Below are 27,174 nucleotides of genomic sequence, written 5' to 3' on the forward strand. Positions count from 1 at the left end.
GCTTAAATAAAGCCTTGCCTTGCTTTTGCATTTCGGAATGTCAGAGTCTCGGTGGTCTTCTTGGTGGTGGTCTTGCGACTTGGCACAACAAAAAGAATGATCCACATTCAAAACTCTTCCCATATTATCATCCTGTCTTCTAGTCAGTTCTTATAGCAAGGCTGTATTGTCCATAAAAGCAAAGACTTGATTCACCAATGAATTCTGTAAAACCTTTAGTGAGGAGCTAATACCAATACTCCTCAAACTCTTCCGCAAAATAGAAACAGAGGGAGAAATCCCAAACTCATTCTATGAGGCTAATATTATACTCATCCCCAAACCAGGCAAAGACCCAACAAAAAAGGAGAACTACAGACCAATATCACTAATGAACACAGATGCAAAGCTCCTCAATAAAATATTAGCTAACAGGATCCAGAAACTGATCAAGAAAATTATACATCATGACCAAGTAGGCTTCATCCCACAGTCACAAGGATGGTTCAACATCCGTAAATCAATCAATGTAATTTACCACATCAACAGAACTAAAATCAAGAATCACATTGTTATCTCAGTCGATGCCCAAAAAGCATTTGACAAAATACAACATCCATACTTATTAAAAGCTCTGGAGAGAACATGAATAGATGGAACATTCCTCAAAATAATAAAAGCCATATACAACAGACCAACTGCTAACATCGTATAAAATGGGGAGAAACTAAAATCATTCCCCCTAAACTCAGGAACAAGACAAGGATGCCCACTCTCCCCACTTCTTTTCAACAAAGTGCTGGAATCACTAGCCATAGCAATAAGACAAGAGGAAGGCATCAAAGGGATCCACGTGGGCAAGGAAGAAATCAAGCTATCCCTATTTGCAGATGACATGATCTTATATCTGAAAGACCCAAAAAACTCAGTCCCGAAACTCCTACACCTAATAAACCATTTTGGCAAAGTAGCAGGATACAAAATCAATCCACAAAAGTCAGCAGCTTTTCTGTACACCAGCAATATTCAAACAGAAAAGGATATTATGGAAATAATTCCATTTACTCTAGCCAAAAAAAGAATAAAGTACCTAGGATCAACCTAACCAAGGACATGACCGACCTATTTAATGAGAACTATAAAAATCTAATAAGGGAAATCAAAGAAGACACAAGGAGATGGAAAGACTACCCATGCTCATGGGTAGGCAGAATCAATATAGTGAAAATGGCCATATTGCCCAAATTGTTATACAAATTCAATGCAATTCCCATCAAAATCCCAGCTACATTCTTCACTGAAATAGAGAAAGCAATCCATAAATTCATATGGAACAGCAAAAGACTTAGAATAGCCAAAGCAATTCTAGGCAAAAAAAAAAAGCAGTGCAGGAGGTATCACAATACCAGACTTCAAGCTCTACTAGAGAGCTAGCATAACAAAAACAGCCTGGTATTGGCATAAAAACAGACCTGAAGACACTGTGTATTGTATATATGTCTATCTGACGTAGGGAAGGGAAAGAAAAACAGGGTGTAAGATATCACAAGAAATGTACACACTGCCCTACTATGTAACTGTACCCCTTTTGCACAACAAAATTGTCAAAAAAATTTTGTTTAATTAATAAATAAATTATAAAAAAAAACAGGCTTCAAAGTAAAAAAAAAGCAAAGACTTTTTAAATAACTGGATCTGGAAAATCAGCAATTAAATATAAACTAACTATGCAAGTTTCATAAGCAGCAAGTTTTTTTTGAGAAAAAGGAATTATTCACCAGTATCGACCCATAATTTCCTAAAACAATGAGATTTCAAAAATCATTATACATACCAGCTCTAAATCATTTATAATATAAAAATATAATTCCCACAAATCTAATATTTTAAGAAAATAAGCACAATAATGAAACCCCCAAAAGAAAGTATCTATATACAACATTTTACTTGTGCTTCTTTGGCTATTTTGCTTAAATGAATATGTCTCATTTTTTAATTTATCTAGTCCATTTAGAAATTCTCAGTATTTTTAAGTGTGAAAATAAACATCCAACTTACTTTCTTATCACAATTGCCCAGTCTTCTGTATAACTTCTTATACAATCTCTAACATGTGGATCCATTTCACTATTTTAAGAAACAAAACATTTTTATAATGCAGAGAAGAAAGCAATGATTGTTATAAATTTGGCTGCTACAACTTTTGTTCTTTTAACAGAAAATGAAACCACCACAATAAATAATATCTAAATAAAATAATTTTTAAAAGGCTTCATATGAATGAATACAAAAAAAAAAAAAGAAAAGGCTTCCTTACCTTTCTTCAGGTACAGCTGAAACAAGGGTTCTGCAGTCCCTAGGATTATAAACAACTTCAATATCATCAGGAGGAAATTCAATCAAATCTCTTAGTGGCCCAGAATCCACAGCTAAAGGGTGAGTGATGAGGTAATCTTCCAAATCCACTGGATCCACTGCTTCAGAAAGGGGCACCTTTATAAAGAGAAGTAGGAGTGAAAGTGGGCAAAAGGGGAGTAGTAAATGGAAAGATTTTCAAACTTTAAAACAGAATTTCAACAGATAGCCAAATGCATTTTTTAAACATGCTGTTCTTCTATTCCTTTATACTTACTTATCCTACAACATTTGCATAAAGACATTACAAAATCTAACAGTTTTGTCCTACTTTATAGTTCTTGAGATCTCACTGAAATGATTCTTTTCTTAACTTTGGAATTTTCATTAAGTTTCTAAATAGTGCTTTTATTTGGTTTGTTGTTATTGTTGATTATTCAAAGTAAAAAGGTATAACCAAACTGGTAGACAATGATTCTCCAAAAATTCCCCACATCCTAATCCATGGGCCCTACACATTCCAATGGGGACATTATCCTGGGTTACATAAATGGGCCCTAAATATCCATCCATCCATATTATCACATATAAGGGACTTGCCTCTCTGTTCTTGGTCCATTCTTCTATGAATCCACATATGAAGTATGAAGGATTGAACCCTACCCTATTTTCCCAAGTGCATACAGATACCAAGCAAGCCACCAAAGACAAGTGCAGACTGCCTGACACAGGCAGGGCAATCGGACCTAAGCCTGGATGTAAACATTCCATTATGGGCCTAGCCTATAAGGTTCTGAGGCCAAGCTGTAAGGCCAGGAAAGGATTAAGAGGCTGGAAGACTAAAAACTATATCCTGTGAAGGTCAAACCATCTGGGCAAGGGAGATATAGAGCTGTTTGAACATTGAAAAGCTTCAGACTTTGGATAAGAAATTCTTACACTAGGGCTGGGAATGTGGCCTAGTGGTAGAGTGCTTGCCTAACACTCTGAAAGGATTATAGCTCTACCAAAAACTTGATTTCGGGGCTGGGGATATGGCCTAGTGGCAAGAGTGCTTGCCTCGTATACATGAGGCCCTGGGTTCAATTCCCCAGCACCACATATACAGAAAACGGCCAGAAGTGGCGCTGTGGCTCAAGTGGCAGAGTGCTAGCCTTGAGCAAAAAGAAGCCAGGGACAGTGCTCAGGCCCTGAGTCCAAGCCCCAGGACTGGACAAAAAGAAACAAAAAAACTTGATTTCAGTCCAGTGATACTGACTTCAAAATTCCAGCCTCCACATGTAAAGGAGAATAGATTTCTATTGTTCTAAGCCACCTACTATGTGGTATTTTTAAGCCACAGAAAACTAATACACAAACCCTATTCAAAGTATGTATTTTCAAAAAGAGAAAATTCACAGCATTTTTAGCCAGGCTAAAAGTAACTTTTTTGGGGGCCGGTCCTGGATTCTGTCCCTGAGCCTCTTTGTGCTCACGGCTGGTACTCTACCACTTGAGGCACAGTGCCACTTCTGGCTTTTTCTAAGTAGTTTACTGGAGATTGGAGATAAGAGTCCCAAGGACTTTCCTGCCAGAGCTAGCTTTGAACATTGATCCTCAGATCTCAACCTCCTGAGTAGCTAGGATTACAACAGGTGTAAGCAAGCCACTGGTGCTGAGCTGAAAGTAACTTTTTTTTTTTTTTTTTGGCCAGTCCTAGGCCGTGAACTCAGGGCCTGAGCACCGTCCCTGGCTTCTTTTTGCTCAAGGCTAGCTAGCACTCTGCCACTTGAGCCACAGCGCCACTTCTGGCCATTTTCTGTATATGTGGTACTGAGGAATCGAACCCAGGGCCTCGTGTATACGAGGCAAGCACTCCTGCCACTAGGCCATATTCCCAGCCCCTGAAAGTAACTTTTTAATAAGATATCCTGCTTCTTATCAATTCAAGAAAAAAATATTTAGGCAAACTATGAAGTATATGCAATAGATATACAGTTATAGATAATAAAATAAGAACACATTACTACTCAAGATGTTCAAATGAAACAGAACCACAGAACTCTGCCTGTGTGTTATGAAGAAGGTATGTGGGACTGTAGCTTAGTGGTAGACTGCTTGCCTAGCATGCATGAGGCCCTGGATTCGATTCCTTAGTACCACATAAACAAAAAATAAATAAAACTTTTTTTTAAGGTGCCTTAATCTATACTACTTTGATCTGAACAACAGGCAGAGTAACGTTTTAAAGATATTAAGTAAAGTATTTAATTGACTAGTCAGGCTCCAGTGGCTCATGCCTGTAATCCTAGCTATTCAGAAAAGTCTGAGGATCAAGGTTTAAAGCCAACCAGGACAGGAAAACCTGTGAGATTCTTATCTCTAATAAACTACCTAAAAAGTCAGAATTGGAACTGTGGTTTAAGTGGTAGAGCACTAGCCTTGAGCTAAATAAGCTCAGGTACAGAGCCCAGGCTCTTAAGTTCAAATCCCAGGACCAGCAACACCCACCCTCCCAAAAAATTTAAATACTCAAAAGACAGTAGCTGTAATTTTCCTGTTAACTCTTTTAAAAGTCCCCCAAACCCCTTAAGTTAGAGAAAACATACAAATGAAGGCATAATTATGCAAATAGGGGCATTTGCATTCAAAGAAGTTAACCAACTTCTGAAAATAGGCTAAAGCCTGTCATCTTAGCTGCTTGGGAGGCTGAAATTGAGGAATACTGTTCAAAGCCAGCTTGGGCAGCAATGCTTACAAAACCCTCTCTGAATCTATAATTGGGCACAGTGACACATCATGCCTGTCATCCCAAATTACATGGGAGGCAGAGAAGAAGATGATCATGGTTTCAGGCTGGTCCAGAGACAAAAGGCTATGACCACTGTGTGACTTGTGTAACAGTAACCCCTTTTACCTCATCTTTTTTTTTTTTTTTTGTATATATGCATTCAATTTTATTTGGTATATACCACTATGACCTTACTGGAGGTGAAACCCATTACAGGATTAAAAAATATACTTTATGATTAGTCAACTCCACAAAGACAATAATACTGCTGTGGAAGATCAAAGGGTGGATATGATATATTTATTTACAAAGTCCTTATATGTAAACATTTAATCTATATACTGTTATTTAACTTACAGTGAGAGAGCTTTTACATAGACAAGGAAATGATGCCCTGTATTTCTAGTTTTAGTTATACCTCATCTTTACAATAAAAAATAAAAAGTCTATGAGATTTATATCCACAAAGAGAAACTGGATGATATAGCACATACCTGTAATCTCAAAACTCTATTTAAAAATTACCACTAAAAAAACAGTGCTAGAGATGTGGTTCAGGTGGTAGAGTACCAGTATAGCAAGCTGAGACACTGAGTTCAAATCCCAGTATCTCAGGAAAAAAAAAAAGTTACTAACTTCTGAAAATTAAGTAGCCAAACATAGTAGGATAGAAATTTGAAACTCCAAAATGTACGGTTATTTCTCTCTGAAATATTCGATCCTCCTTTTCCATCAAGTATGAATTGCACTATGCTGTTCTTTTGTTTGCTTAGTGAACTAAGGACTCACTATGTAGCCAAGGTTGGCCTCCAACTTACTATATAGCTCTGGCTGGTCTCAAACTCTCAGTCTTCTTGCTTTTATCTCCTAAGTGCTGGGGTTATAGGTGAGTACCACTACACTTGGTCTATGACAGTCTTCTTAACAGAGAGAACAAAAGCAATTCAATAGGAAACGTGAAATCTTTTTTTGGTAGAACTGGATGTCTATATTTAAAAATAAAGAAATAAACCCCTCTTATAACAATGTCTTGACATGGGTCATAGATACAAACAAAAATGCTAAAACTAGAAAGCAATTTAAAGACAGAAGAATGTTTTTACAATTTGAAAATTAGACATGACACAAAAAGGAATAATCATAAAAGAACAATTCGATAAATATGTCTAAGATGCTGTTAAGAAAATGAATTAGAAGTAAGGTGTGGCAGTGATGCTACTCAGGGGAGCAGAGACAGGAGGATTACAGGTAATATTCCAAATATCCCTTTTTATTTATTTTATTTGAGGGAGGGGGGTTAGTACTGGTGATTAAACTCAAGAATTCATGCTTGACGGGTGAACACTCCATCACTAAAGTCATATCCCATCCTTTTCCTTTAGTTTTTCACATAGGCTTTTCTACTTTTGCCTGGGCTACCAGTGGACTGCAATCTTTCCTCTGTCTCCTGAGTAGCTAAGATTATAGTTGTGAATCATCATACCAGCTTATTTTTTAGATAGTCTTACAATTTCCTGTGCTTATCTCAACAATCCTCCTATCTCTGCCTTCCAAGAAGCTGGGATTACAGGAATGCACCACTATGCTCAGCTAAAAGAGATTCCTATATGTCATATAAATATAACACTGTAACATAAAGTTACAAATATACAATTCTAGTTTAATTAAATACTGACTATAAAGTTTCAGGGTTGACTAGTAAACCAACACTTCTATAACACTCCCTGAAAGTCTCTTCCCAATCAGATTTCCAGAAATGGAAACAAATAAGGTTATAAGACCAGTGACGGAACATAGTTCATTGCCTCATGTCTTGCCATTACTTTTGAATGGCCTCCTCAGGAATACATCTGTAGCACATTGAAGATTACTTACTGTGGTATGATGAGACAGACTGCTGACTATGTTGAGGTTTTTGAGCAGCTGGGGAGAACCACTGTACTGTCCAGAAATCTGCTTTCTAACTTCAGCCGCCACCGTTCTAAGACAGCAACAACAACAACAAAAACAGCAATCAGTATAATTAATTATCCATTATTTTAAAAGCTCATTTACAATGGACAGAAGTATATTAAAAATTCATTTAAAGAACTACAAAGTCTCAGCATATTAAGACTACAAACTCACAAAAGAATTTCAGAAAATATTTTTCTAACTTATATATTAAAACATGTTTATGATGTTATGATGCTGATGTAGAGTACAAGAGTTACAGTCAATGTACGTGAAACTTTTTTTAAATATGCCTTTGCTGAGTGCTAATGGCTCACACTTGTAACCCTAGCTACTCAGGAGGCTGAGATATGAGGATTGCAGTTCAAAGCCAGTTCGGGTAGGAAAACCCATGAGATTCATATCTCCAATTAACTACCAGGAAACCAGAAGTGGAGTTATGGTTCAAAGTGGTAGAGCACTAGCCTCGAGTGAAAGAGCTCAGGGACAGCACTCAGGCCCTGAGTTCAACAACAAAAAAAGTAAGAAAATAAAATAGGCCTCTTTTTTTTTTTACCAATCCTGGGGCTTGAACTCAAAGAATAGGCATCATCTCTAAACTTTTGTTGCTCAAAGCTAGCACTGTACCCCTTGAGCCACATTTAAGCTTCCAACTTTTTGGTCATTAACTGAATATAAGAGTCTCCAGTTGAACCATGATCCTTGTATCTCAGCTTCCTGAGTAGCTTGGATTACAGGCGTGAACCACTGACACCTAGCTAAACTACGTACGTCATTTTAAGAACCATAATTGCCATCTATGATAGCTGGAAGCTACAAAAATGTGTAGATAAAAACGTACATACAGATTTATGTAAATACAAATTTACAAATTTTATAAATTTAAAAATGTATTACAGGGCTGGGAATATGGCCTAGTGGCAAGAGTGCTTGCCTCGTATACATGAATCCCTGGGTTCGATTCCCCAGCACCATATTTATAAAAAATTACCAGAAGTGGCGCTGTGGCTCAAGTGGCAGAGTGCTAGCCTTGAGCAAAAAGAAGCCAGGAACAGTGCTCAGGCCCTGAGTCCAAGCCCCAGGACTGGCAAAAAAAATAAAATTAAATTAAAATAAATAAATAAAAATGTATTACAAATGCAACTTGTAAATATATTTTTCTACATAAGTATTTTAAATAGGTATATATTTGTAAAAATGTATGTACATTTTAATATATATGCTTATACATAAAATATACATTTAATATACCTGTTAGAAGTACTGTACATTTTAATGTTATATGTGTGCTTTTTTACATAGTTCTGATAAACACATATATAGAAATAAGCATATATAATATATATTTGTATAAATATATAGGGGTTTAGAGTTTTTTTACTCATAAATACATATATGTGTACATTTTAATAAATAGAAATATACAACCATATATTTCTATAAATATAGGGATTTGGGTTTCTTTTTTTTTTTTGGCCAGTCCTGGGCCTTGGACTCAGAGCCTGAGCACTGTCCTGGCTTCTTCCCGCTCAAGGCTAGCACTCTGCCACTTGAGCCACAGCGCCGCTTCTGGCCGTTTTCTGCATATGTGGTGCTGGGGAATCGAACCTAGGGCCTCGTGTATCCGAGGCAGGCACTCTTGCCACTAGGCTATATCCCCAGCCCAGGATTTGGGTTTCTTAATACATACAGGCATGTGCATTTAATATTGCATATTTTAAAACTACATATTTATAAAATATTCTATGTAAATACATATTTCTATAAATAATAAGGTTTTGAGGGGGTTGCCAGTACTGAGCTTGAACTCAGCCTCTTGTACTTGCTCAGTTTGCTTGCCTGCTTGCTTGGCTGGCACTTGAACCACTTATGTATCAGTTGTAAAATATTTTCTAAACAAATGAACATACAGTAACAATTAGGGAGAAAAAAAAATCTTTCCTTTCTAATATAACTGCTTCTCATTTATGACCCCAAAAACTACTCCTTATTTTTACCCAATAAATAATGTCTTTCCACCACAGAAATAATAGCCTAATAATATTAATGCAATAATAATTACCCTAATTTACCTCTCCAACCTTTCATACTCCTTCCACATCCCTGTCAAACATAAAAGTCTTCCTTCCTATGTTAATCAATCCAATTATGAACTTATTTGTCTGACGGTTTTTTGAGGGAGTATGTGGTACTGGGTTTGAAATTAGGGCTTCACATCTACTAGACAGATGCTTTACCAACTGAGACAAGCCCTCAGTCCTTTGTTGAACTGGTTATTTTTTATATACAGTCTTGCTTTCTGCACCCAGGAGCAGGTCTGGACTGAGATCCTTCTGTGTTTTGCTTTCCACCATAGCAAGGATAACATATATATGCCATCATACCTGGCTTCTATTTAAATGGTCTTGTAGACTTTTCTGCCAAGGCTGGCCAGGAACTGAAATTCTCCTGATCATGGACTCCCAAGTAGTTAAGAGGAAAGGTAGACACTATAGTAGTTAGTTATTGGTTGAGAAGTATGTATATGCTTATGTATATGCTCAAGCCAGCCTCAAACCACAATACTCTATTAACTGCCTCTGGAGTAGCTAGTATTATAGGCATGAGCCACTAGCACTAAGCTTGTTCCAGTTATTTTTGAGGTAGAGTCTCATTTTTCCCCTGAACCAGCCTAAGTAACAATATTATCACACCTGTTGCAGCTGGAATTGGAGGTGTGTATCACCAGCTTTTTGTTAATATGGGATCTCATAAACTTTTTTGCCCAAGCCAGCTTTAAACTACAGATCCTCCTGATCTTAGCTAGGATAACAAGTATGCTCCATTATGCTATTATTGGTGGAGATGGCATCTGTGGGACTTTTTGTCTGGGCTAGCCTTGAACGAGGATCCTCCTGATCTCTACCTCTTGAGTAGGTAGGAATCCAGCAACCCAACCAATTTACTTGTGTTTTTAGAGTAAAACTCAAATGCCAAGATTTTCATGCAAATTTTGTCTCAAAACTGCCTTTAAAAAAACACACCTATATCTCTAGAGTTCTTAGAACATTTACCAAACTCAAACTTTTATTTTCTTCTTTCCTAGTTATTTTTTCCATATTTCATACATGTTCTACTAAAACAGAAGAAGTAGTCGCATTCATCTTTTTCCTCTAAAATATTTACCATATAGACTCTGAAAAGATCAGGCTTTTTAAGCCACTTAAAATATACAGAGAAAAACTGGTGTCTAACACCTGTAATCCAAACTACTCTGGAGTCTGAGGGCTGAGGCTTGAGTGTACTGAACAGTACTGCCAAACATACAGACAAATAGAGTAAACCACAAAGGCACTACAAAAAACAACACACACAGAAAAATCTTTATTTGAAAAATCAGGATTACTTAAAAGCTCTAAGATTCCAAAGTGTTTGTTGGTTCCTAAGCACACAAATGTGTGTGTGTGAGTGCACACGCACTCTCACTTGACTTTCCACTCATAACTGGTGCTCTAACACTGTAATCACACCTTCACTTCTGGCCTTTTGTTGGTTAATTGGAAAGTCCCTCAAATTTGTCTGCTTAGGTTGTCTTTGAATCACAATTCTCATATCTCAGTCTCCTGAACAGCTATGATTATAGGCAAGAACCACTGACACTTGGCTTAGTATTTCAAATGTATTTCAGTAAATAGTATTTCTAAAACAAGAATATTTTAGACATGAAAATGGATTTACAGGTTGATAATTTCTCCTAGATTCCACAAACTACAAATAAAAATATTCAGTGAATACTAAATCATGTAACTAAGTAACTTTCCCCATTATATTAGAAATATTTTTACTAGAGAGACAATGCAACAAATAAAAAACAAAGACCACTATCCATAAATTTTTGTAAATATATAACCAAGTCATTATCTAACCTCAACCAATGACCATCAAGCTGTTTCTTCTGTATTTATATAAATCTTGCCTTGTTATTCTTTAACTTTCTTCCAAAAATGAACCCTACTTTCTTCCTTTCATCTCATGAATATGAAATGACAGAAACCTGATGGCCCAGTTTCTGGGTCAGCTTGAAGACAGTTTGTAGAATTTTCTCAAACCAATGGCTGAATTCAGAACATCTTGGTCCTAGTTAGAATTTCCAGGTGAGTCTCACAAAAATCTTATTTCCAAATACTATCCAAATTTAACATATAATCTTTCCCCCCATAATCATCAATACCTTCTTCCTTCTTTTACATGCAATCATTCCACTCATTTAGTGTACATTCTTATGAGCCCAATATGTAATTAAGTTTTGCTATGCCAGGCACTGGTGGCTCATGTCTGTAATCCTAGCTACTCAAAAAGTTGAGATCTGAGGATCAGGGTTTCAAGGCTAGACTGGGCAGGAAAGTCCATGAGACTCTTATCCAATAAACTACTCTCCAATAAACTAGTCTCCAATAAACTACTCAGGAAAAGCCAGAAGCCATGCTATGGCTCAAGCCTTGAACACAAAGAGGCCCAAGACCAGAACCCAGGCCCTAAGTTCAAGTCTCAGGACAGGAAAAAAAAAAAAAAGGTTTGATTCAATGGTAAGTTATTCTTTAAGACTCCAGATAATGAATTAGCTCAGCTTCTTTTTCTTTTTATGGTACCCATCTTGGGTCTTGAACTCGGGGCCTGGGTGTTGTCCCCAAGCTTTTTTGCTCAAGGCCAGTGCTCTTCTACTTGAGCCACAGCTCTACTTCTGGCTTTTTGGTGGTTAAAGATCAGAGTCTCATGGTCTTTCCTGCTCAGGTCAGCTTGGAACTGTGATCCTCAGAGCTCAGCCTCCTGAGTAGGCTAGAATTACAGGAATGAGCCACTGGCACCTAGCTAGCTCAACTTCTTTACAAATGATTTAAATTACTTCATATTTATGTTTTAAAAGTTAAATCATTATTCACAATTGTCAAAATGTAGTAGCAACTAAGGTGTTCTTTGATGAGTGAATGAATAAACAAACTGCATGCAGTACATTCGTACAATGGAATATTACTCATAGAATAAAAAAAGTTATCAAGCCATGAAAAGAAAATTACTAAGTGAAAAAGAAAAACAAAACTGACTGGGGACAGGCTATATACTGTATGATTCCAACTACATGACACATTGGAAAAGCAAAACAACAGAAAAAGTAAGATCAGTGGTTCTCAGAGGATGAAAAGGAGAAAGGAGTGATGAATAAGTAGAATACAAGGAATGCATACAGCAGTGAAATTATTCTGTTTGACATGGTAATGTTGAATACCTATCATTACATATTTACCAAAATCTATAAAATATGCAGCACAAAATGTGATCCTTAATGTAATCTACTTCTTTACTTCATAATAATTCTATTAACATTAGCTTATTGGTTATAAATAAATGAGTCAGGTGCCAGAGGCTGTAATCTTAGAAACTTAGAGGCAGAAATCAGGAGAATCCTACCTAGTTCAAGGCTAGCCTGGGCAAAAAGTTCATGAGACCCCATCCCAGCCAGTAGCTGGGTATGTTGGTTACACATCTGTCATTCCAATTACACATGAGGCTGAAGATGGAAGGAAACTGGATATGGTGGCATACACTTGTCAACCCAGCTGGAGCAGAAAGCAAGAATAAGAGCCAGCATAAGGAAAAAAGCCAAGACCTTACCTCAAAAAGAATCAGAGCAAAGTGTGAGTGTGGCTCGAACAGTTAGAATACTTGCCTAGCAAGCTTGAAACTCACTCCTGTATCACACACACACACACACACACACACACACGGTACCACATTAATGCAAGATGTTAACAGGGGACACATGGAGGAGAGTAGTATATATGCTCCATACTTTCCACTAATTTGGGTAAACCTCAATCTGCTCTGCTGAAAAGGCTATTAATTTAAAAGTATAAAAAAGAACAAGAAAAAGGATAGCTTGTAACAAAGGAAAGGAAGGAATGGGAAGAAGAGAAGAGCTTCAATAAACAATCAGAGGTTAGAGTTGAAAATGGAGAGGGAATGAAATCTCAGAAGGAGAACAGAGCACAAAGGGCACATTCTAAGTATTGGTATGAAAAGATAAGCACATTCACTTCAGCTGTGGGTTCCATTAGGCTTTTCAATAAAGTCCATATATATTAACTATATACTGTATATTAAATAAAATATATTATAAAGCATATATATCAAATATATACATATTAAATAAAATACATTAACTATAAACATGTTACCACCACTTTGGGGATCTATTTCCTGTATTTCATGGACAGCTAAATGAAACAATAAGACATTATCTTTGTATCATTTCTAAGTCTGGTTATAGTCTTTGGGAACACAGAAGACTGAACCAGAGAAACTATTAAAAGCTCAGAAGAATATATATGATGTGGAAGCAAAAAAAAAAAACAACAAAATCGTCCTTCTACATAATATATTTAACACTTAAGACATAGGCAGCCCTAATGTGAAATGTTCAGGAAGGCAAAGTCTAGAGACAAATGATTAGCAGTGTTCAGAGCTTAGGGTAAAAACAAGAATGACTGAAAACTGGCACAGATTTTTTTTTTGGGGGGGGGGGGGAACGGCAGAAACACTCTCAAGCTGTACTGCACATGATTATGATTGTAAATTTACCAAAACCACTTCCTTATATGCTCTAAATGAATAAATTGTATAGTGTGTAAAATATATTTTAATAAAAACAGGATTTTTGTTCTCTTTTTTCAAAGAAACTGAGTACAGTTGGAACTACTCTGTAAAGATAAGAAACTATATTAGAAAAAGAATTATGAGGAAGAACTAGAAAGATTGAGTAGAGTCACAAAAGTTCTGTATCCTAACACCCCATTCCACAAACCTTGAATCTTCAGCAAAAATCACTGATTTTCTGATGTCATGAGTACAGACGAGAAGAAAATAGGAGAAATTCAAAAATAAAAACCATGTAGACAGTCTTTCAAAGGTTATGAATTGGCATTAAGATCTAAGGCAAACTTTTAAATTAAAGCATGAGAAGAAAGTAATAGACTAAGTTGGGAAGAGCTCTCAGGCAGGAGATAGGAAAAGAAGTATGAACAAGAATGAATATGTTGAAAATAGATTTTTTTACAACTCCGAAATCAGAATGAACCCTGTTAACATTGTTTGGAAAAGAGAGAAGGAAGAAGGAAAGAGTGATAAGGGAGGTAAGATCAATTGGAATACACTGTTAATGGGTGGAAATGTAACAACAAAATGCCCTCCTGTATAACCAATACAAGGTGATTTTAAAAATAATAAGGGACAGGGAATCCACAGCCAGCTAGCATCAAGTTATACTGCTTTTCTTTGGATTTCATCGCTCCCATTTAAATTTCAGGTGTGATGTGCATAAACTCTGAATGGTTAATTTAGAAGAATATAAGTTGTTTGGGTGTGACCAGTTCTCCAGTATACTTATCTTCCTTCTTTACATTAGAAACATGTTCTTTTCAGTAGCTTTCAGCTAGCAATGCTTTCCATGAGATTCAGGTGATGCTGACATCTTCATATCCCCCTCAAATCACAGACTAGGGGGTAAGAGACCTATGATTAGCAGACTTCACCACATCCCTAAAGAAAGTGATTGGTTCAAGTAAGTACGTGTGACCTGAAGCAAACCAATAAATGAGTTTCAACATTGTTTCTGCTAGAACTATGCTATCAGGATTTGAGCCTGGCACTGTCAAATGTCACTGAATTTATTTCATGCAAAATCTACACAAGACATGAGGATAACAGACCTATCAACCTCCCCTGGGTCCCCATCCCTAATGTATTAAATTACACAAATGAAAAAACTCTTCAGGAGAAGGCCAATAAAAAAGTAATGAGAGATTCCAGACTGTTGTCTAAGGGGTCCAAAATAATACAACCACAGAAGAGTTAACTCTGGAAGGAACTGGCAGAAGAGAGTGGCAGATAAACTCCCTCTTTTTCCAGAATCCCACCAACTAATATAAGGAACTATTATTGTCCTTTGTGGCCAAGCAAGTATGTCACCAAGTAATCTCTCCCCAGCAATTTGTGAAGGAACAGTCACAGAGATTATGTATCATTTTACATTGTTTCCCATCTTCCTCCTTTGTTTCTCTTTTATTTTATTCCGGATGCCCTGGGATTGTGTTTTCCAAATAAAGCATTAATTCTTATCCCCTTAATCCACGCTCTGTTTCTAGAAAATGCAAAATAAAAGTAGATTTCTTTGGGGGGGGCAGGGGTTGTGCAACTTGAACTCAGGGTCTGGGTGCTGACCCTGAGCTTTTTTTGATCAAGGCTAGTGGTCTACCACTTTGAGCCACAATGCCACTTCCAGTTTCTGTTGGTTAATTTGAGATAAGAGTCTCACAGATTTTCTTGCCTGGACTAGCTTCACACTGCAAGCTATTCAGGTGTGAGCCACAGGAGCCTGGCTAATAATATAATATGATCATTTTCATTTTATTGTATATAATTTTTTCATTATGTTGTTTTTTAATTAGTATACAATTGTACTATGGGGGATTCTTGGGGGGGTGGGGCCAGTACTGGAGTTTAAACTCAGGGCCTAGCTCTCTCACTCAACTTTCTTGGTTCATCACTAACACTCTATTGCTCGAGTCATATGTCTTTAGTTTCAGCTTTCTACTGGTTAGTTAAAGATAAAAAAAAAGTCTGGGGCTAGGAATATAGCCTGGTGGCAAGAGAGCTTGCCTTGACTACATGAAGCCCTGGGTTCAATTCCCCACCACCACATATATAGAAAATGGCCATAAGTGACCACCACATATATAGAAAATGGCCATAAGTGGTGCTGTGGCTCAAGTGGCAGAGTGCAAGCCTTGAGCAAGAGGAAGCCAGGGACAGTGCTCAGGCCCTGAGTTCAAGGCCCAGGACTGGCCAAAAAAACAAAGTCTGGAGGATATTTCTGCCCATACTAGCTTTGAACCCCACTCTCAGCCTCCTGAGTAGCTAGGATTATAGGCATGAGCTACTGGCACCCACCTATATAGGGATTTCATTGTGATATTACTATACACACACACAGTGTTCCCATATTGTATTTAGGTATATTTGCAATGTCCTTTGAACCTCATCACCCTTCTGATAATACAATCTTCTGGGGATTGAACTTCTGGGGTCTCACACTTGCTAGGAAGGTGCTCTACTTTGCCATGCCCTATCTCCCTTTTTATTTTGGCTATTTCTGAGATAGGATCTTCAGTTTGTGCCCAAGACAGCCTGGACCACAATCTTCCTACTTAATGTTTCCTGCATAGCTGGAATGGCAAATGTACCATCAAACTCAGCTTTTTGTAGTGAAACAGGGTTTTGCTTACTTTTTGCCTGGACTGACCTCAAACTTCAATCTTCTTAATCTCCATCTCCAGAGTAGCTGGGATTACAGATTTGAAGCACTGACCCTTACTAATATAATTTTAAGCAAAACATAATTATATGTTTTTGAATACCTTCAAAAACACAAAATATCATAGTACATTCACATGTGTAGTAATTAAAAAACAAACAAGTAAATGATTATCCTAAAAGTTAGAACAGGAGATTGAAATCTGAAGAATGGACAAGATTTTTAAAAGAAGAGAAAGGATATGTAAAAAAGCAAAAACTAAAACTAAAAATAGCAAAACATTTAAAAGATGAAAATAAGCATAGCATTTGCAGGGATACGGTGATTGCACCAGACTACAAGAGTACAACAAAAGGAAAACCAGATCACAGATCACCTTAAAATACACGCAAGCATTAGAATTAACTGAAACTACACTACTATGTTCTTGAACAAAGAATGCTATGATGAAGCTGCATCTTGGGGAGACTCAGCAACACTAGAGGGTGCAGACTAGATTAGCTTTGACCCTGTTGTGGCTATGTGAAAGTGAAGTAATCAGATGTGCTCCAAGGGTAGAGTGTGACAGTATCCATAAATTCTAAGCACTAGAGATAAAAGCAACGCCTTGACCTAACATCAAAAAGCTCTCTAAAAACATGTGTTGCAGAAGGAGGAAATAAAAAATTAGGGGGAGGGCTGGAAATATGGCCTAGTGGTAGAGTGCTTGCCTTGTATACATGAAGCCCTAGATTCAATTCCTCAGCACCACATATATAGAAAAAGCCAGAAGGGGCACTATGGCTCAAGTGGTAGAGTGCTAGCCTTGAGCAAAAAGATGCCAGGGCCAGAGCTCAGACCCTGAGTTCAAGCCCCAAAACTAGCAAAAAAAAAAGCGGGGGGCGGGGAACAACTCCGGCTAGGAATATGGCTTAATGGTAAAGTGCTTGCCTAACATGCATGAAGCCCTGGGTTCAATTCCTCAGTACCACATAAACAGAAAAGGCCAGAAGTACTGCTGTGGCTCAAAGTAGTAGAATACTAGCCTTGAGCAAAAGAAGTTCAGGGACAGTGCCCAGGCCCTGAGTTCAAGCCCCAGGACTGGCAGTAAACAAAAACAAACAAAATAAAACCTCATGAAATCAGCAACAAAGAAATAAAAAGTATCAAAAGTCCAGAACCTTAAAGTTGGAGTTCTATGCTGGGGGACTGGTGTTTCATCCTTGTAATTCTGGCTACTCAAAAGAATAGAACCTGAGGATCCACAGTTCAAGGCCAGCACAACCAGGAGAGTCCATGAGACTCTTATCTCTTAATTTAACCACCAAAAAGCTGGAAGTAGAGTGGTGGTTCAAGTGGTAGTAGAGTACTAGACTTGAGCAAAAAAACTCAGGGCCACCACCTAATCCTTGTGATCAAGCCCTGGATCAGCACACACACACACACACACACACACACACACACACACACACACTTCTATTACTCAACAGCTTGGGCTATATAGCGGTAGAACACTTGCCTAATATGTGCAAGGGCCTAAGTCCAATCCCCACTCCTGAAAAAAAATCAATAATTCTAGTATACATAAGATAAATACACCTATACAGTCCAAGGATTCATGAGAATAAGCAGGAAGTAGTAGTCATGACTATACCATACTCATGGGGAAAAAATGACTAGAAAAAGAAAGGATTGACAGCTAAAAATTCCTAACAATAAAAAACTCAACAGTTGGGGCTGGAATATGGCCTAGTGGCAAAAGTGCTTGCCTCATATACATGAAGCCCTGGGTTCAATTCCCCAGCACCACATATATGGAAAATGGCCAGGAGTGGCGCTGTGGCTCAAGTGGCAGAGTGCTAGCCTTGAGCAAAAAGAAGCCAAGGACAGTGCTTGGGCCCTGAGTCCAAGGCCCAGCCAGGACTGGCAAAAAGAAATAAATAAAATAAAAATAATTTTAAAAAACTCAATAGTTATCTGCTTTATAATAAGAAAAGCATAATTTGTGGGGGGGGGGGGGGATAAAGACGTTAGGAAGCCAGACATTACTAGGATTACATACATACATATTCAGGAGGCTAAGAAAGAAAGATAATGAGTTTGATACCAGCTTGGACCATAGAACTGACTTTTTTTTTTTTTTCTACTTGAACTCAAGTCCTTGGCTCTGACCTAGAGCTTTTGTGATTAAGGCTGATTCTCTACCACTTTGAGCCACAGTGCCATTTCCAGCTTTCTGGTAGTTAACTGAAGACTCTTACAAGTCTCACAGACTTTCCTGTCTAGGCTGACTTTGAACCACATTTCTCAGTTCTCAGCCTCCTGAGTAGCTAGGATTAGAGGCATAAGCTACTGACACCAGGCTAAGACTGCATCTTTAATCTCACACACACACACACACACACACACACACACACACACACACACACTTCAGAAAGGAAAGGGGAAAGTGTGGAATCAAGATTCTGAGGAAAATAGAGGAATGCGTTTCAAAAGTACAATAAAATAGGTAATAAGCTTTGGGGACAAGAGACCTTTCAAGCTCAAGGAAAAGATGATTAAATGACGTAATGAAAGAATAGTATGTCTAAGTAGATAAGCGAAATGAAGGTCAGGCCACTCTGGCTACATAAGGAAAGTCTGTCTCAGAGAGACAGAAAGAAAAAGAGAGGGTGAGGACCAGCAGGCAGGCAGAGAGACAGAGACAGAAACAGGGAGGGTATGAAGAGAAGTGGGGAGAATATGAAATGAGCTTGAACAAAATAAAATGTTAATAAAAGAACTACATGATGACTCACGCCTGAAATCCTAACTTCTTTTGAGGCTGAGATTTGAGGATTACAGTTTGAAGCCTGCTCAGGCAGGAAAGGCTAAGAAGCTCTTATTTCTAATAAACTACTCCCAAAAGAAGGCCAGAGGTAGAGCTCTGGCTCAAGTGGTAGAGTGCTAGCCTTGAGCAAAGATACTATGGGACAGCACCCAGGCCCTGCACAAAACAAAAGAAAAAAAAAAAAAACCAACAACAACTACAAATGTCCTAGGCTCCTTCTTAACACTACTGTGCAGCTCAGGAGCAACAAACAGGGTGCATATTCAGCACTGAAAATTACTAATTTTGAAAATTACTGATATGAAAATTACTAATATGAAGTTTGAGGATAAAGCTCATTTGAACAGCACTCCCCTAATTATGTGCCAAGTCCGGCGTTCAGTTCCTTCATACAGGAAAAAAAAACAACAACACATTAGTGAGATAAGTATAACAAAAGACCAAGGAAAGTTTATTGAACAAAGAGCTGAAACAGGTGGCACTGAAGCAGTTGATAATACATGGAAGCATAAACTAAACAAAGTAGATTTTGCAGATTAAAAGATTTGGCCTAGAGCTTCATGCTGATAACTCATGTCTGTAATCCTAGCTACTCAGAAGGCTGAGAGCTAAAGATCTTCAAAACCAGTCAGGTCAAGAAAGTCTTATCTCCAATTAACTATCAAAAATGCCAGAAGTAGAGCTGTGGTCACATGGCACTAACCTAAAGCAAAACAGCTCAAGGACAGCACTCAAGCCCTAAATTCAAACCCCAGAATAGGCACCAAAAAAAAAAAAAAAAAAAAAAGATTGTGTCTATCCAGCCATAGTTGCTATCAAATTAAGAAAAAAAAACTAAAATAAACGAAGATTGAGTAAGTTTTTTTTTTCAAATTTTTATTATCAAACTGATGTACAGAGAGGTTACAGTTTCATATGTTAGGCGTTGGATACATTTCTTGTACTGTTTGTTACCTTGTCCCTCATACCCCCCAAGATTGAGTAAGTTTATTTCCAAGAAATTGAGATCTAACAACAACAAAAAACACCAGAAACTTGCATTAAATAAGAAATGTAAAGCTACCATGGAAAAAACTTTGCAGAAAGAAAATAGTCAAGCAAAAAGAGTATAATATCTAAAAATAAGAAGACTAGGTGCCCAATTTAGGTAAACAGTATCACTCTTTGCAGGCCTCAAAGTCTTATCTAGAAAATGGTAGTAATAATAGCAAACCATATAGGAAGGAATAAGAGTAGTAGCTAAGATTTTTTGAATGCCTATTCCAAGCATAGTTCTAAGTGTTTCAGGTGTATTGACTCATTTAACTATTACATCAATGTTATGAAGGCTTCTATGCCTCTTTTGGACGAGGAATCTGAGGCTCAGAGATCTGATCAGCTATTCAGAAATAGATGCCTATTATGGTATGGGCAGGATTTAAATCTGTGCAATCTTGACTCCAGTGCTTGGTCACTATGTTTTTCTGCCTCTTTAAGTTATGAAGATAATGAAGTAACACAGAGTCCCTTAAGTTTTCACAAATGTTCATCTTGCAACATCAGGTGCTAGAACAAAATAATTCAGTTAATCCCAGGTCATTAATCTGCAAACAGTCAATATTCCATAAACGCATGGGCATGTCCTCAAAAGGCAGCAACTGCTGAGAAATGAAGAGGCAATTACTTGATACGGGCAAAATTCATCCTGCTTTTCTATGTTGAGCTGAGCTAAGCAGTATAATCAGTCAAAAATGAATAAAAGAGCTTTCAGAAATTGCCAAATCACAGCCTTAAAAAAAAACAGCACCACATGCAAAGGGCAAAAAACATAATAACTGAGCCAGAAAAGAGATCAGAGTAATTCTTTTTAAAGTAAAGGTTTTCTGGACCATCATGAAGCTTTAAAGAAAAACAAAGAAAGAAGAAAGGAAAGGAAATGGAGAGAAAGGGAAAGGGGGGGAGGAAAAGGAGAGAGAGACAAAAGAGGGAGAGGGAAGGAAGGAAAGAAGAAGAAAGGAAAAACAAAAGGTTTAAAACAGTAATGGTTTTAACAGAACAACGAATTTTGTGTATGCATAATCACAGAAAGGATTACCACTTCCAGGAAATGGTTCTAAGCCTCATATTACAAATATTATCATAAAACAATCGATACTTAGCACTTAGAAGCATTGATTTCCTAAATTCTCACAAGAACCTTATGAGGAAAGTCTGATGATTACCCTAACTTTATAAAGGGAAAATGAGGCAGAAGTATAGTCAAGGAACTAGCCCAAGTGGCAGGACCTAGGATGTCAGATCCAGTGTCTCTCTAGAATTTGTGTCACATCTCCTCTAGAAAATTTAGAAGCAGAACAAGAATTTATTCAGAAGTATTATTCAACCATATTCTGTAACAAGAAGGAAAGCATGTTTCATTCACAATTAGCAGATAATGATTATCTAGTGCAAGTTATGTCATTGGCTTTCCCTCCCAGTTAGTCTGCACATTTTCCCCGGATTTTTTTTTTTTTTTAATCAGTTCTACTGGCTTCAATTACAATCTGCTTGCTGATGATTCTCAGATTTACATCTCTGGCTCAATCTCTCATCTGCACCAATAACTAATAGATGTTCTCTATTTAAATGATTCAAGAGCCCTCAAAACTAACTTGTCCACAACTGAGTCATTTCCACCCAACATTTCTCAATCTCAAAACCCTTCCTCTCATACTTCCTTAATAACTGCTTTCATCATCCACCTGGCTGCCCAGGTACAAACCTGGATATCAGTATCCCAAGCCTTCCTCACATTCCATATGTAATAACTCACTAATCACTGCCATGCCTAGGTATGTGTCTCCAACCAGTGCATCTCTTCTTCCCATTGTCTTAATTTAACAACTTCACAAGGCTATTCTTATTTACATTTTGAGCTGTTTTGAACAAGTTAATCGTACTTTTTCTTGTGGCTAGTCCTATCCTGTCTGACAACAAAATCCATTAATGGAAAATAAGCCTTGTATTGTATGTCTTACTTTCGAATATGCATTTACTCAATGCATTTGCACATTTGCAAAGAAAAATTTGGGTTCTATTAAAAAGAAATACCAAAATGTTAATACATATATCCTTGCTCAATGACACTGCCTACAGAAATAAAACTCAAGTTCTTTTACAAAATCAAAGAAAGCAATAAGTTCCTATCCCCTGTGTAAGTTATCCTACTTAGTACAAATGTTCAAGAACAGCTAGTATGGGCCCCTAACTATGCTAAGCACTTTGTACAGATGAGGCCTTTTAATGCTCATAATAATCCTATAAGCTGGGGACTATCTCCACTTTTTAGATAACTAAAACTTAAAGAGTTTAAACAATTTGGCCAAGATCCCAACAAAGAAAACAACAATGGCTGAACCCATGGCAGAATCTGCCAGTAGAGCCCACCCTGTTAAGAACTTGCTATTTTGCCTCTTAAGAAAAAAAGAAGTGGGTTTTAAAACGGGAAGGGAGGTGGGGGGAGGATCTCCTATGAAAAAGATGTTAGTTTTAAATGAAAAACGTGCTCCTCAAAAAAAAGGGAGTTAGCAATATCTTAGTCTAGTAGTTAAGACAGTTCTTTTTTGGTAGATCCAAAAACCTCTAAAGACATGTCAGCACACAAAAGATTCAGAGCCACGAAAATAAATCCAACTGATCAAAATGAGGGTATTGCATTTGAATGTCTTTTTTTTCCTTGAAATACCATTAATTCACAGAAATACAGTTTTATTAAGGCCAAAAATATCAAGTGCCTTATATGTAAGTTCGTTCCACAAAGAAACTCTACAAACACTATAATACTGTAATACTGGGGTGAGGTGTGTTGTGTGTTTGGGGGAGGGAGGGAAGAAGGGATCCAACCATTCTGCTACAGACAGGTAAACTGAGAAATCTCAACCAGCATCCCTTTTCAACTGGAGACTCCCGGGGCAAGCTCTGAAACGCGAGAGCGTGGCCAAGTGGAAAGAAAGCCCACTGCCCTGCAACCATCTTCCCCATGGGGAAACAAGAAGAGATCCAGGGGGAGGGGAGGAGAGCGCATGTTTAAATTCATACGCCAAAACCGTGCAAGACTGGGGAGGAGGGCAACCCTCAACTTTGCTTTTTAGCCTCAGTGTGACTGAAATCTAGGGTGCAAAGCCACTCTGAAGCAAGCGGGTGGGGGGAGGGGATGACGGCAAGGGGCCTCCCCGCCCGCCTCCGCGCCCACCCGCCGCTCCTTTTGTTGGGGTGCACCCTCCGTGGTGGGGGACCCAGCCCCGGAGGGACGGTGGGCGGGGAGCCGGGCGCGAGCCTTCACGGCCGCCGCCCCGGGGTGCGGACACAAAGAATTTGGGAAGCGCAGGCGGCGGGACGACGAGCTTCCCCCACCCGCCCGCCCGGCCGCGAGCCGCCGCCGCCGCCGCCGAACTCCAGGCCGGGCCTCGGCCCGCAGAGGCAGCGCGTCGACCCGGCCCGCGCCCGCCCGATCCCCAACGCCTCCCGGCGCCCCGGGCCGCGGCCCCCCGCGCGAAGGCCCGGGTCGCCTGCAAGGCGTCGCGAGGCCTCGGCGATGCCCGCGCCGCCCGCCGCCCTCCACCCCCACCCGGGCTCCTCACAGCCCCGCGGCGCCGGCGGCGCCACACCCACCCGCCTCCCAGGCCGGGCCGCCGCGGCTCCCGGCGTCTCCTCCGGCCCACGCCGGGAGAGGTACCTGCTGATCTTCTGGGCGAAGGCGCGGCGCTCGGCCATGGCTGCTCCGGCTGAGGCGAAGGCGGCGCGGGGTTGGGCGCGGACCGGCGGGCGCGTGCCTCCGCTCGTCGGCGCCTCCGCTCGCGCTCCCTCCCTCGCGGCCTCCGCCAGTCCCCGCTCCGGACCCGCGCGGCTAGGGCAGGCGGCCCGCGCCGGGAACGAGTGCTGCCGTAATGCTCCGGACAGGCGCGCACGCAGAAACCGCCGCTCCGTCCCGGCGCCCCCTTCTCCTCCTCTCCCTTCCTCCCCGCGTCGGTCCCCGCGGGAGCCGGGCGCTCGTGGCCGGCTTGCGGCCGCCGGGAAACTCGAAGAATGGTGGGGGTGGGGGAGCTACGAGGGTCCCCGACTCCACGGGTCGGCACCACCCGAGGACTCCGGGGGTGGGGGTGGGGGGGTCACCGAGCACAGAACAGCCTGGCTTTCCCGAAAAGGAAGGGGAGGAAATGGAAGATGGGCTCTGCCGCCCGGGATGGGCTGGTCTCGCGTGTCGGCCGCGCCCATCTCCCACCACTGTTTCGGCTTTTGTTGGGTTTTTTTTCTTCTTTCTGCCCGGAGCTCGTGAATAGGGTCTGACTGGAGAAACAATGGTTTGCCTTGTGGAGAGGGGACCAGAAAAGACCTTTCTCCTGCAGAGGTAGCCATAGTCCTGGTGGATCTTTGGGGACCGAGCCAGGCACTGGATTCGTTTCACACGCACGCTTCCACGGAATTTTCAAAGTACCGCTTTGGTTTAATTTGTTATCATCTCCATTTTAGAAGGAAGGGAATTGGCTCTGAGGCTAAGCAACTGGCTTCTGGTCGCGCAGATGGGAGACCTTTGCACTGAGGGTTCAAATCAAGAGCCTAGGGGCTGTTTTGTTTTGTTTGCTGGTTCTGTGGCTTGAACTCAAGGCCTGGGCGCTGTCTCTGAGCCTCTTTGTACTCTAGCCTGGCGCTCTACCACTTGAGCCACAGCTTTTTCTAAGTAGTAAATTAGGAGATAAGAGTTTCACGGACCTTTCTGCCCAGACTGGCCTTGAACTCTGATCCTCAGATCTCAGCCTTCTGAGTGCCTAGGATTACTGGCGTGACCCCCTGGCCCTTAGGCCTTTTCTTTGAGGACAATTTTTTTTTCTGTGACAATACTCTGTAAGTTCATTAGTCCATTACTAACTCCTTTTTGAGGTCTCATTTCATATACCTACATATCCCTAGATATGATCATATTTCTCACCTTTTTTTTCTTCTTGATACTGGAGTAGTCAGAGCCAGGGTGCTCTTGCTTAGCTTTATTTGCTCAGTGCTGGTGCTCTACCACTTGAGCCACAACTCCACTTCCAGCTTTTTGATTAACTGGGCCGGCTTTGAACTATGATTCTCAGATCTCAGCCTCCTGAGTAGCTGGGGTTCTTGTGTGAACCACCAAGGCCTGGCTGATCTTCACCTTTTGGTGCTCTTTTAAATGATCTCTGTGTTTAAGATGGAACTGACTTCCTGTAATCTTTTAACAATTCCATTGGAATTCCATAGTGCATAGAATGTTTGCTTTTTCATACACATTTAATGATTTTTAAATTACAATGACATTAGGAAAAATGCCTTGGTTTATTGTGGTACCTTAAAGCATCCTAAATAGTGCATGAATTTAGGAATTTAGCAAGTCTATGTATTTATTGTTACTACATTCCCACTTGTTCTTGTAGATCATGATAGGTAGGTTTTCCCCTCTTATACCATTAGAAAATCTGCAGTTTGGAGGAGACATTAGGTCATTTGCCCTGTCACACTTTGAATCAGAAGTGAAAGCATCCATAGGTCGATAGCTTCCTGTCTAGTGCTCTAACCCAAGTGACAGGTTTGGTTTCTTTGTATACCAGTGCTTATTCCAGTGACACACTGCTTTTAAAACAGTTGTTTTCTGGAGACAGAAAATAGGTCTGTGCATGAGGACATATACTTAGCTTCCACCTAAGTGTACAACCCACTTAGCTTAAATCTAGTTCACCTTTGTAAACTACTTTAGCAAGCTGAGTCCATTGACAAAGATGAAGCAGCATTCAGAGTGATATGCAGAGATTATATTGTGCCTGACCCCATGATAAGTGCCCACTCATATTCTGCCAATTTTTCACTATTTGACCTTGAGAAAGTTATTTAACTTCCTTTCTAGTTGTACTTATTGGAAGGATATTGTGAAGAATCATTGAATTAATTCATGTCAATGTCTTAGAACAGCATCTGGCACATGCTAAGTACTAATGATTAGCTGTTATGATCACTGTTATTCATCTGACATTAAACTAGTCCTGGGTGCTTGATAGCCCCTGAATCACTTTTCTGCTCTCATGCTCCAAGCCAGATGTTGTTGGCCTTTATCTCCACTTGCCAAACATCTTTTCTGTACTCTGCTAGAGACTGACCACATTTCGCTTTGAATAGTTCTTTGTATACATGACTCACTGGCTGCCAAAGTGTCTGAAAGGGCATTGCATGCACTGTGAAGCTTGCTGGAAACATTTAGAGCAAGACACAGACAAGCAACACCAAACTCCACTGATTAAAAAGTCTGAGGAGCACTCCAAGCAGGAGTGTACTCCAACGCCATCCCTTCTCAGGAAGAGCTGACCAAGTCCACGGTGGGCCAATATTCATGTCCTACATGAGTTCAGTCTCAAGGAAAAGTATATATGGAACTTAACAATGGGAATGAAAGTAGAATTGCTTTGGCTGACAAGCATTCATATTCCCTATACCTCTTTCTCTCTTCTACACACACACATACACACACACACACACACACACACACACATCTCTATACACTGTGCTTCTGAAGAGCTGGTTCTCTCATTCCAAGTTTCAAGGATGAACTTGTGACCTAGGCTGGAACAAGCAGACCAGCACATATCCATGGTTTCTGGGTCAAAGATGGCACATAAATCAAAACCATAAGGCCCAATAAGAATCAGAATATTGCCCAAACCAGAGAACTCTACTTAAGGAAAGCCTACCTGAAAGTGAAGTACCACAGCAGGGAGGAGAACAAAAAAATTGAAGAGGACTTGGCCTGTCTTCCCAGCTACTCTGGAGGGAGAGATAGGAGGATCTAGGTCCAAGGCCAGCCCAGGCAAAAGCATGAGACCCTAACTGAAAATAACCTAAAAACAAAAGGACTAAGATATGGCTCAAATGGGAGAATACCTGCCTAACAAGTAAAAAGCCTTTATTTCAACCCCGAACACCACAGATAAAATA

The 27,174-nt window shown here is 39.7% G+C and overlaps 1 protein-coding gene across 5 annotated transcripts in view; it reads right to left on the minus strand.

Moving 5' to 3' along the window:
- The window catches only part of Dock7 (dedicator of cytokinesis 7), a 181,058-nt gene extending 157,001 nt beyond the window's left edge, over window positions 1-24,057 (minus strand). For all 5 annotated transcript variants that reach the window (XM_048351454.1, XM_048351453.1, XM_048351452.1 and 2 more), the window contains exons 1-4: window positions 23,906-24,057; window positions 6,980-7,085; window positions 2,297-2,472; window positions 2,038-2,106 (exon numbers count right to left, since the gene is read on the minus strand). In XM_048351454.1, the coding sequence (XP_048207411.1) occupies window positions 2,038-2,106; window positions 2,297-2,472; window positions 6,980-7,085; window positions 23,906-23,943 (389 nt within the window). In that variant the 5' untranslated portion in view covers window positions 23,944-24,057. The remainder of the gene's footprint in view (window positions 1-2,037; window positions 2,107-2,296; window positions 2,473-6,979; window positions 7,086-23,905) is intronic.
- Window positions 24,058-27,174: the final 3,117 nt, after the last annotated feature.

Source organism: Perognathus longimembris, chromosome 7 (genome assembly GCF_023159225.1).
Source record: "Perognathus longimembris pacificus isolate PPM17 chromosome 7, ASM2315922v1, whole genome shotgun sequence".
Classification (NCBI taxonomy): domain Eukaryota; kingdom Metazoa; phylum Chordata; class Mammalia; order Rodentia; family Heteromyidae; genus Perognathus; species Perognathus longimembris.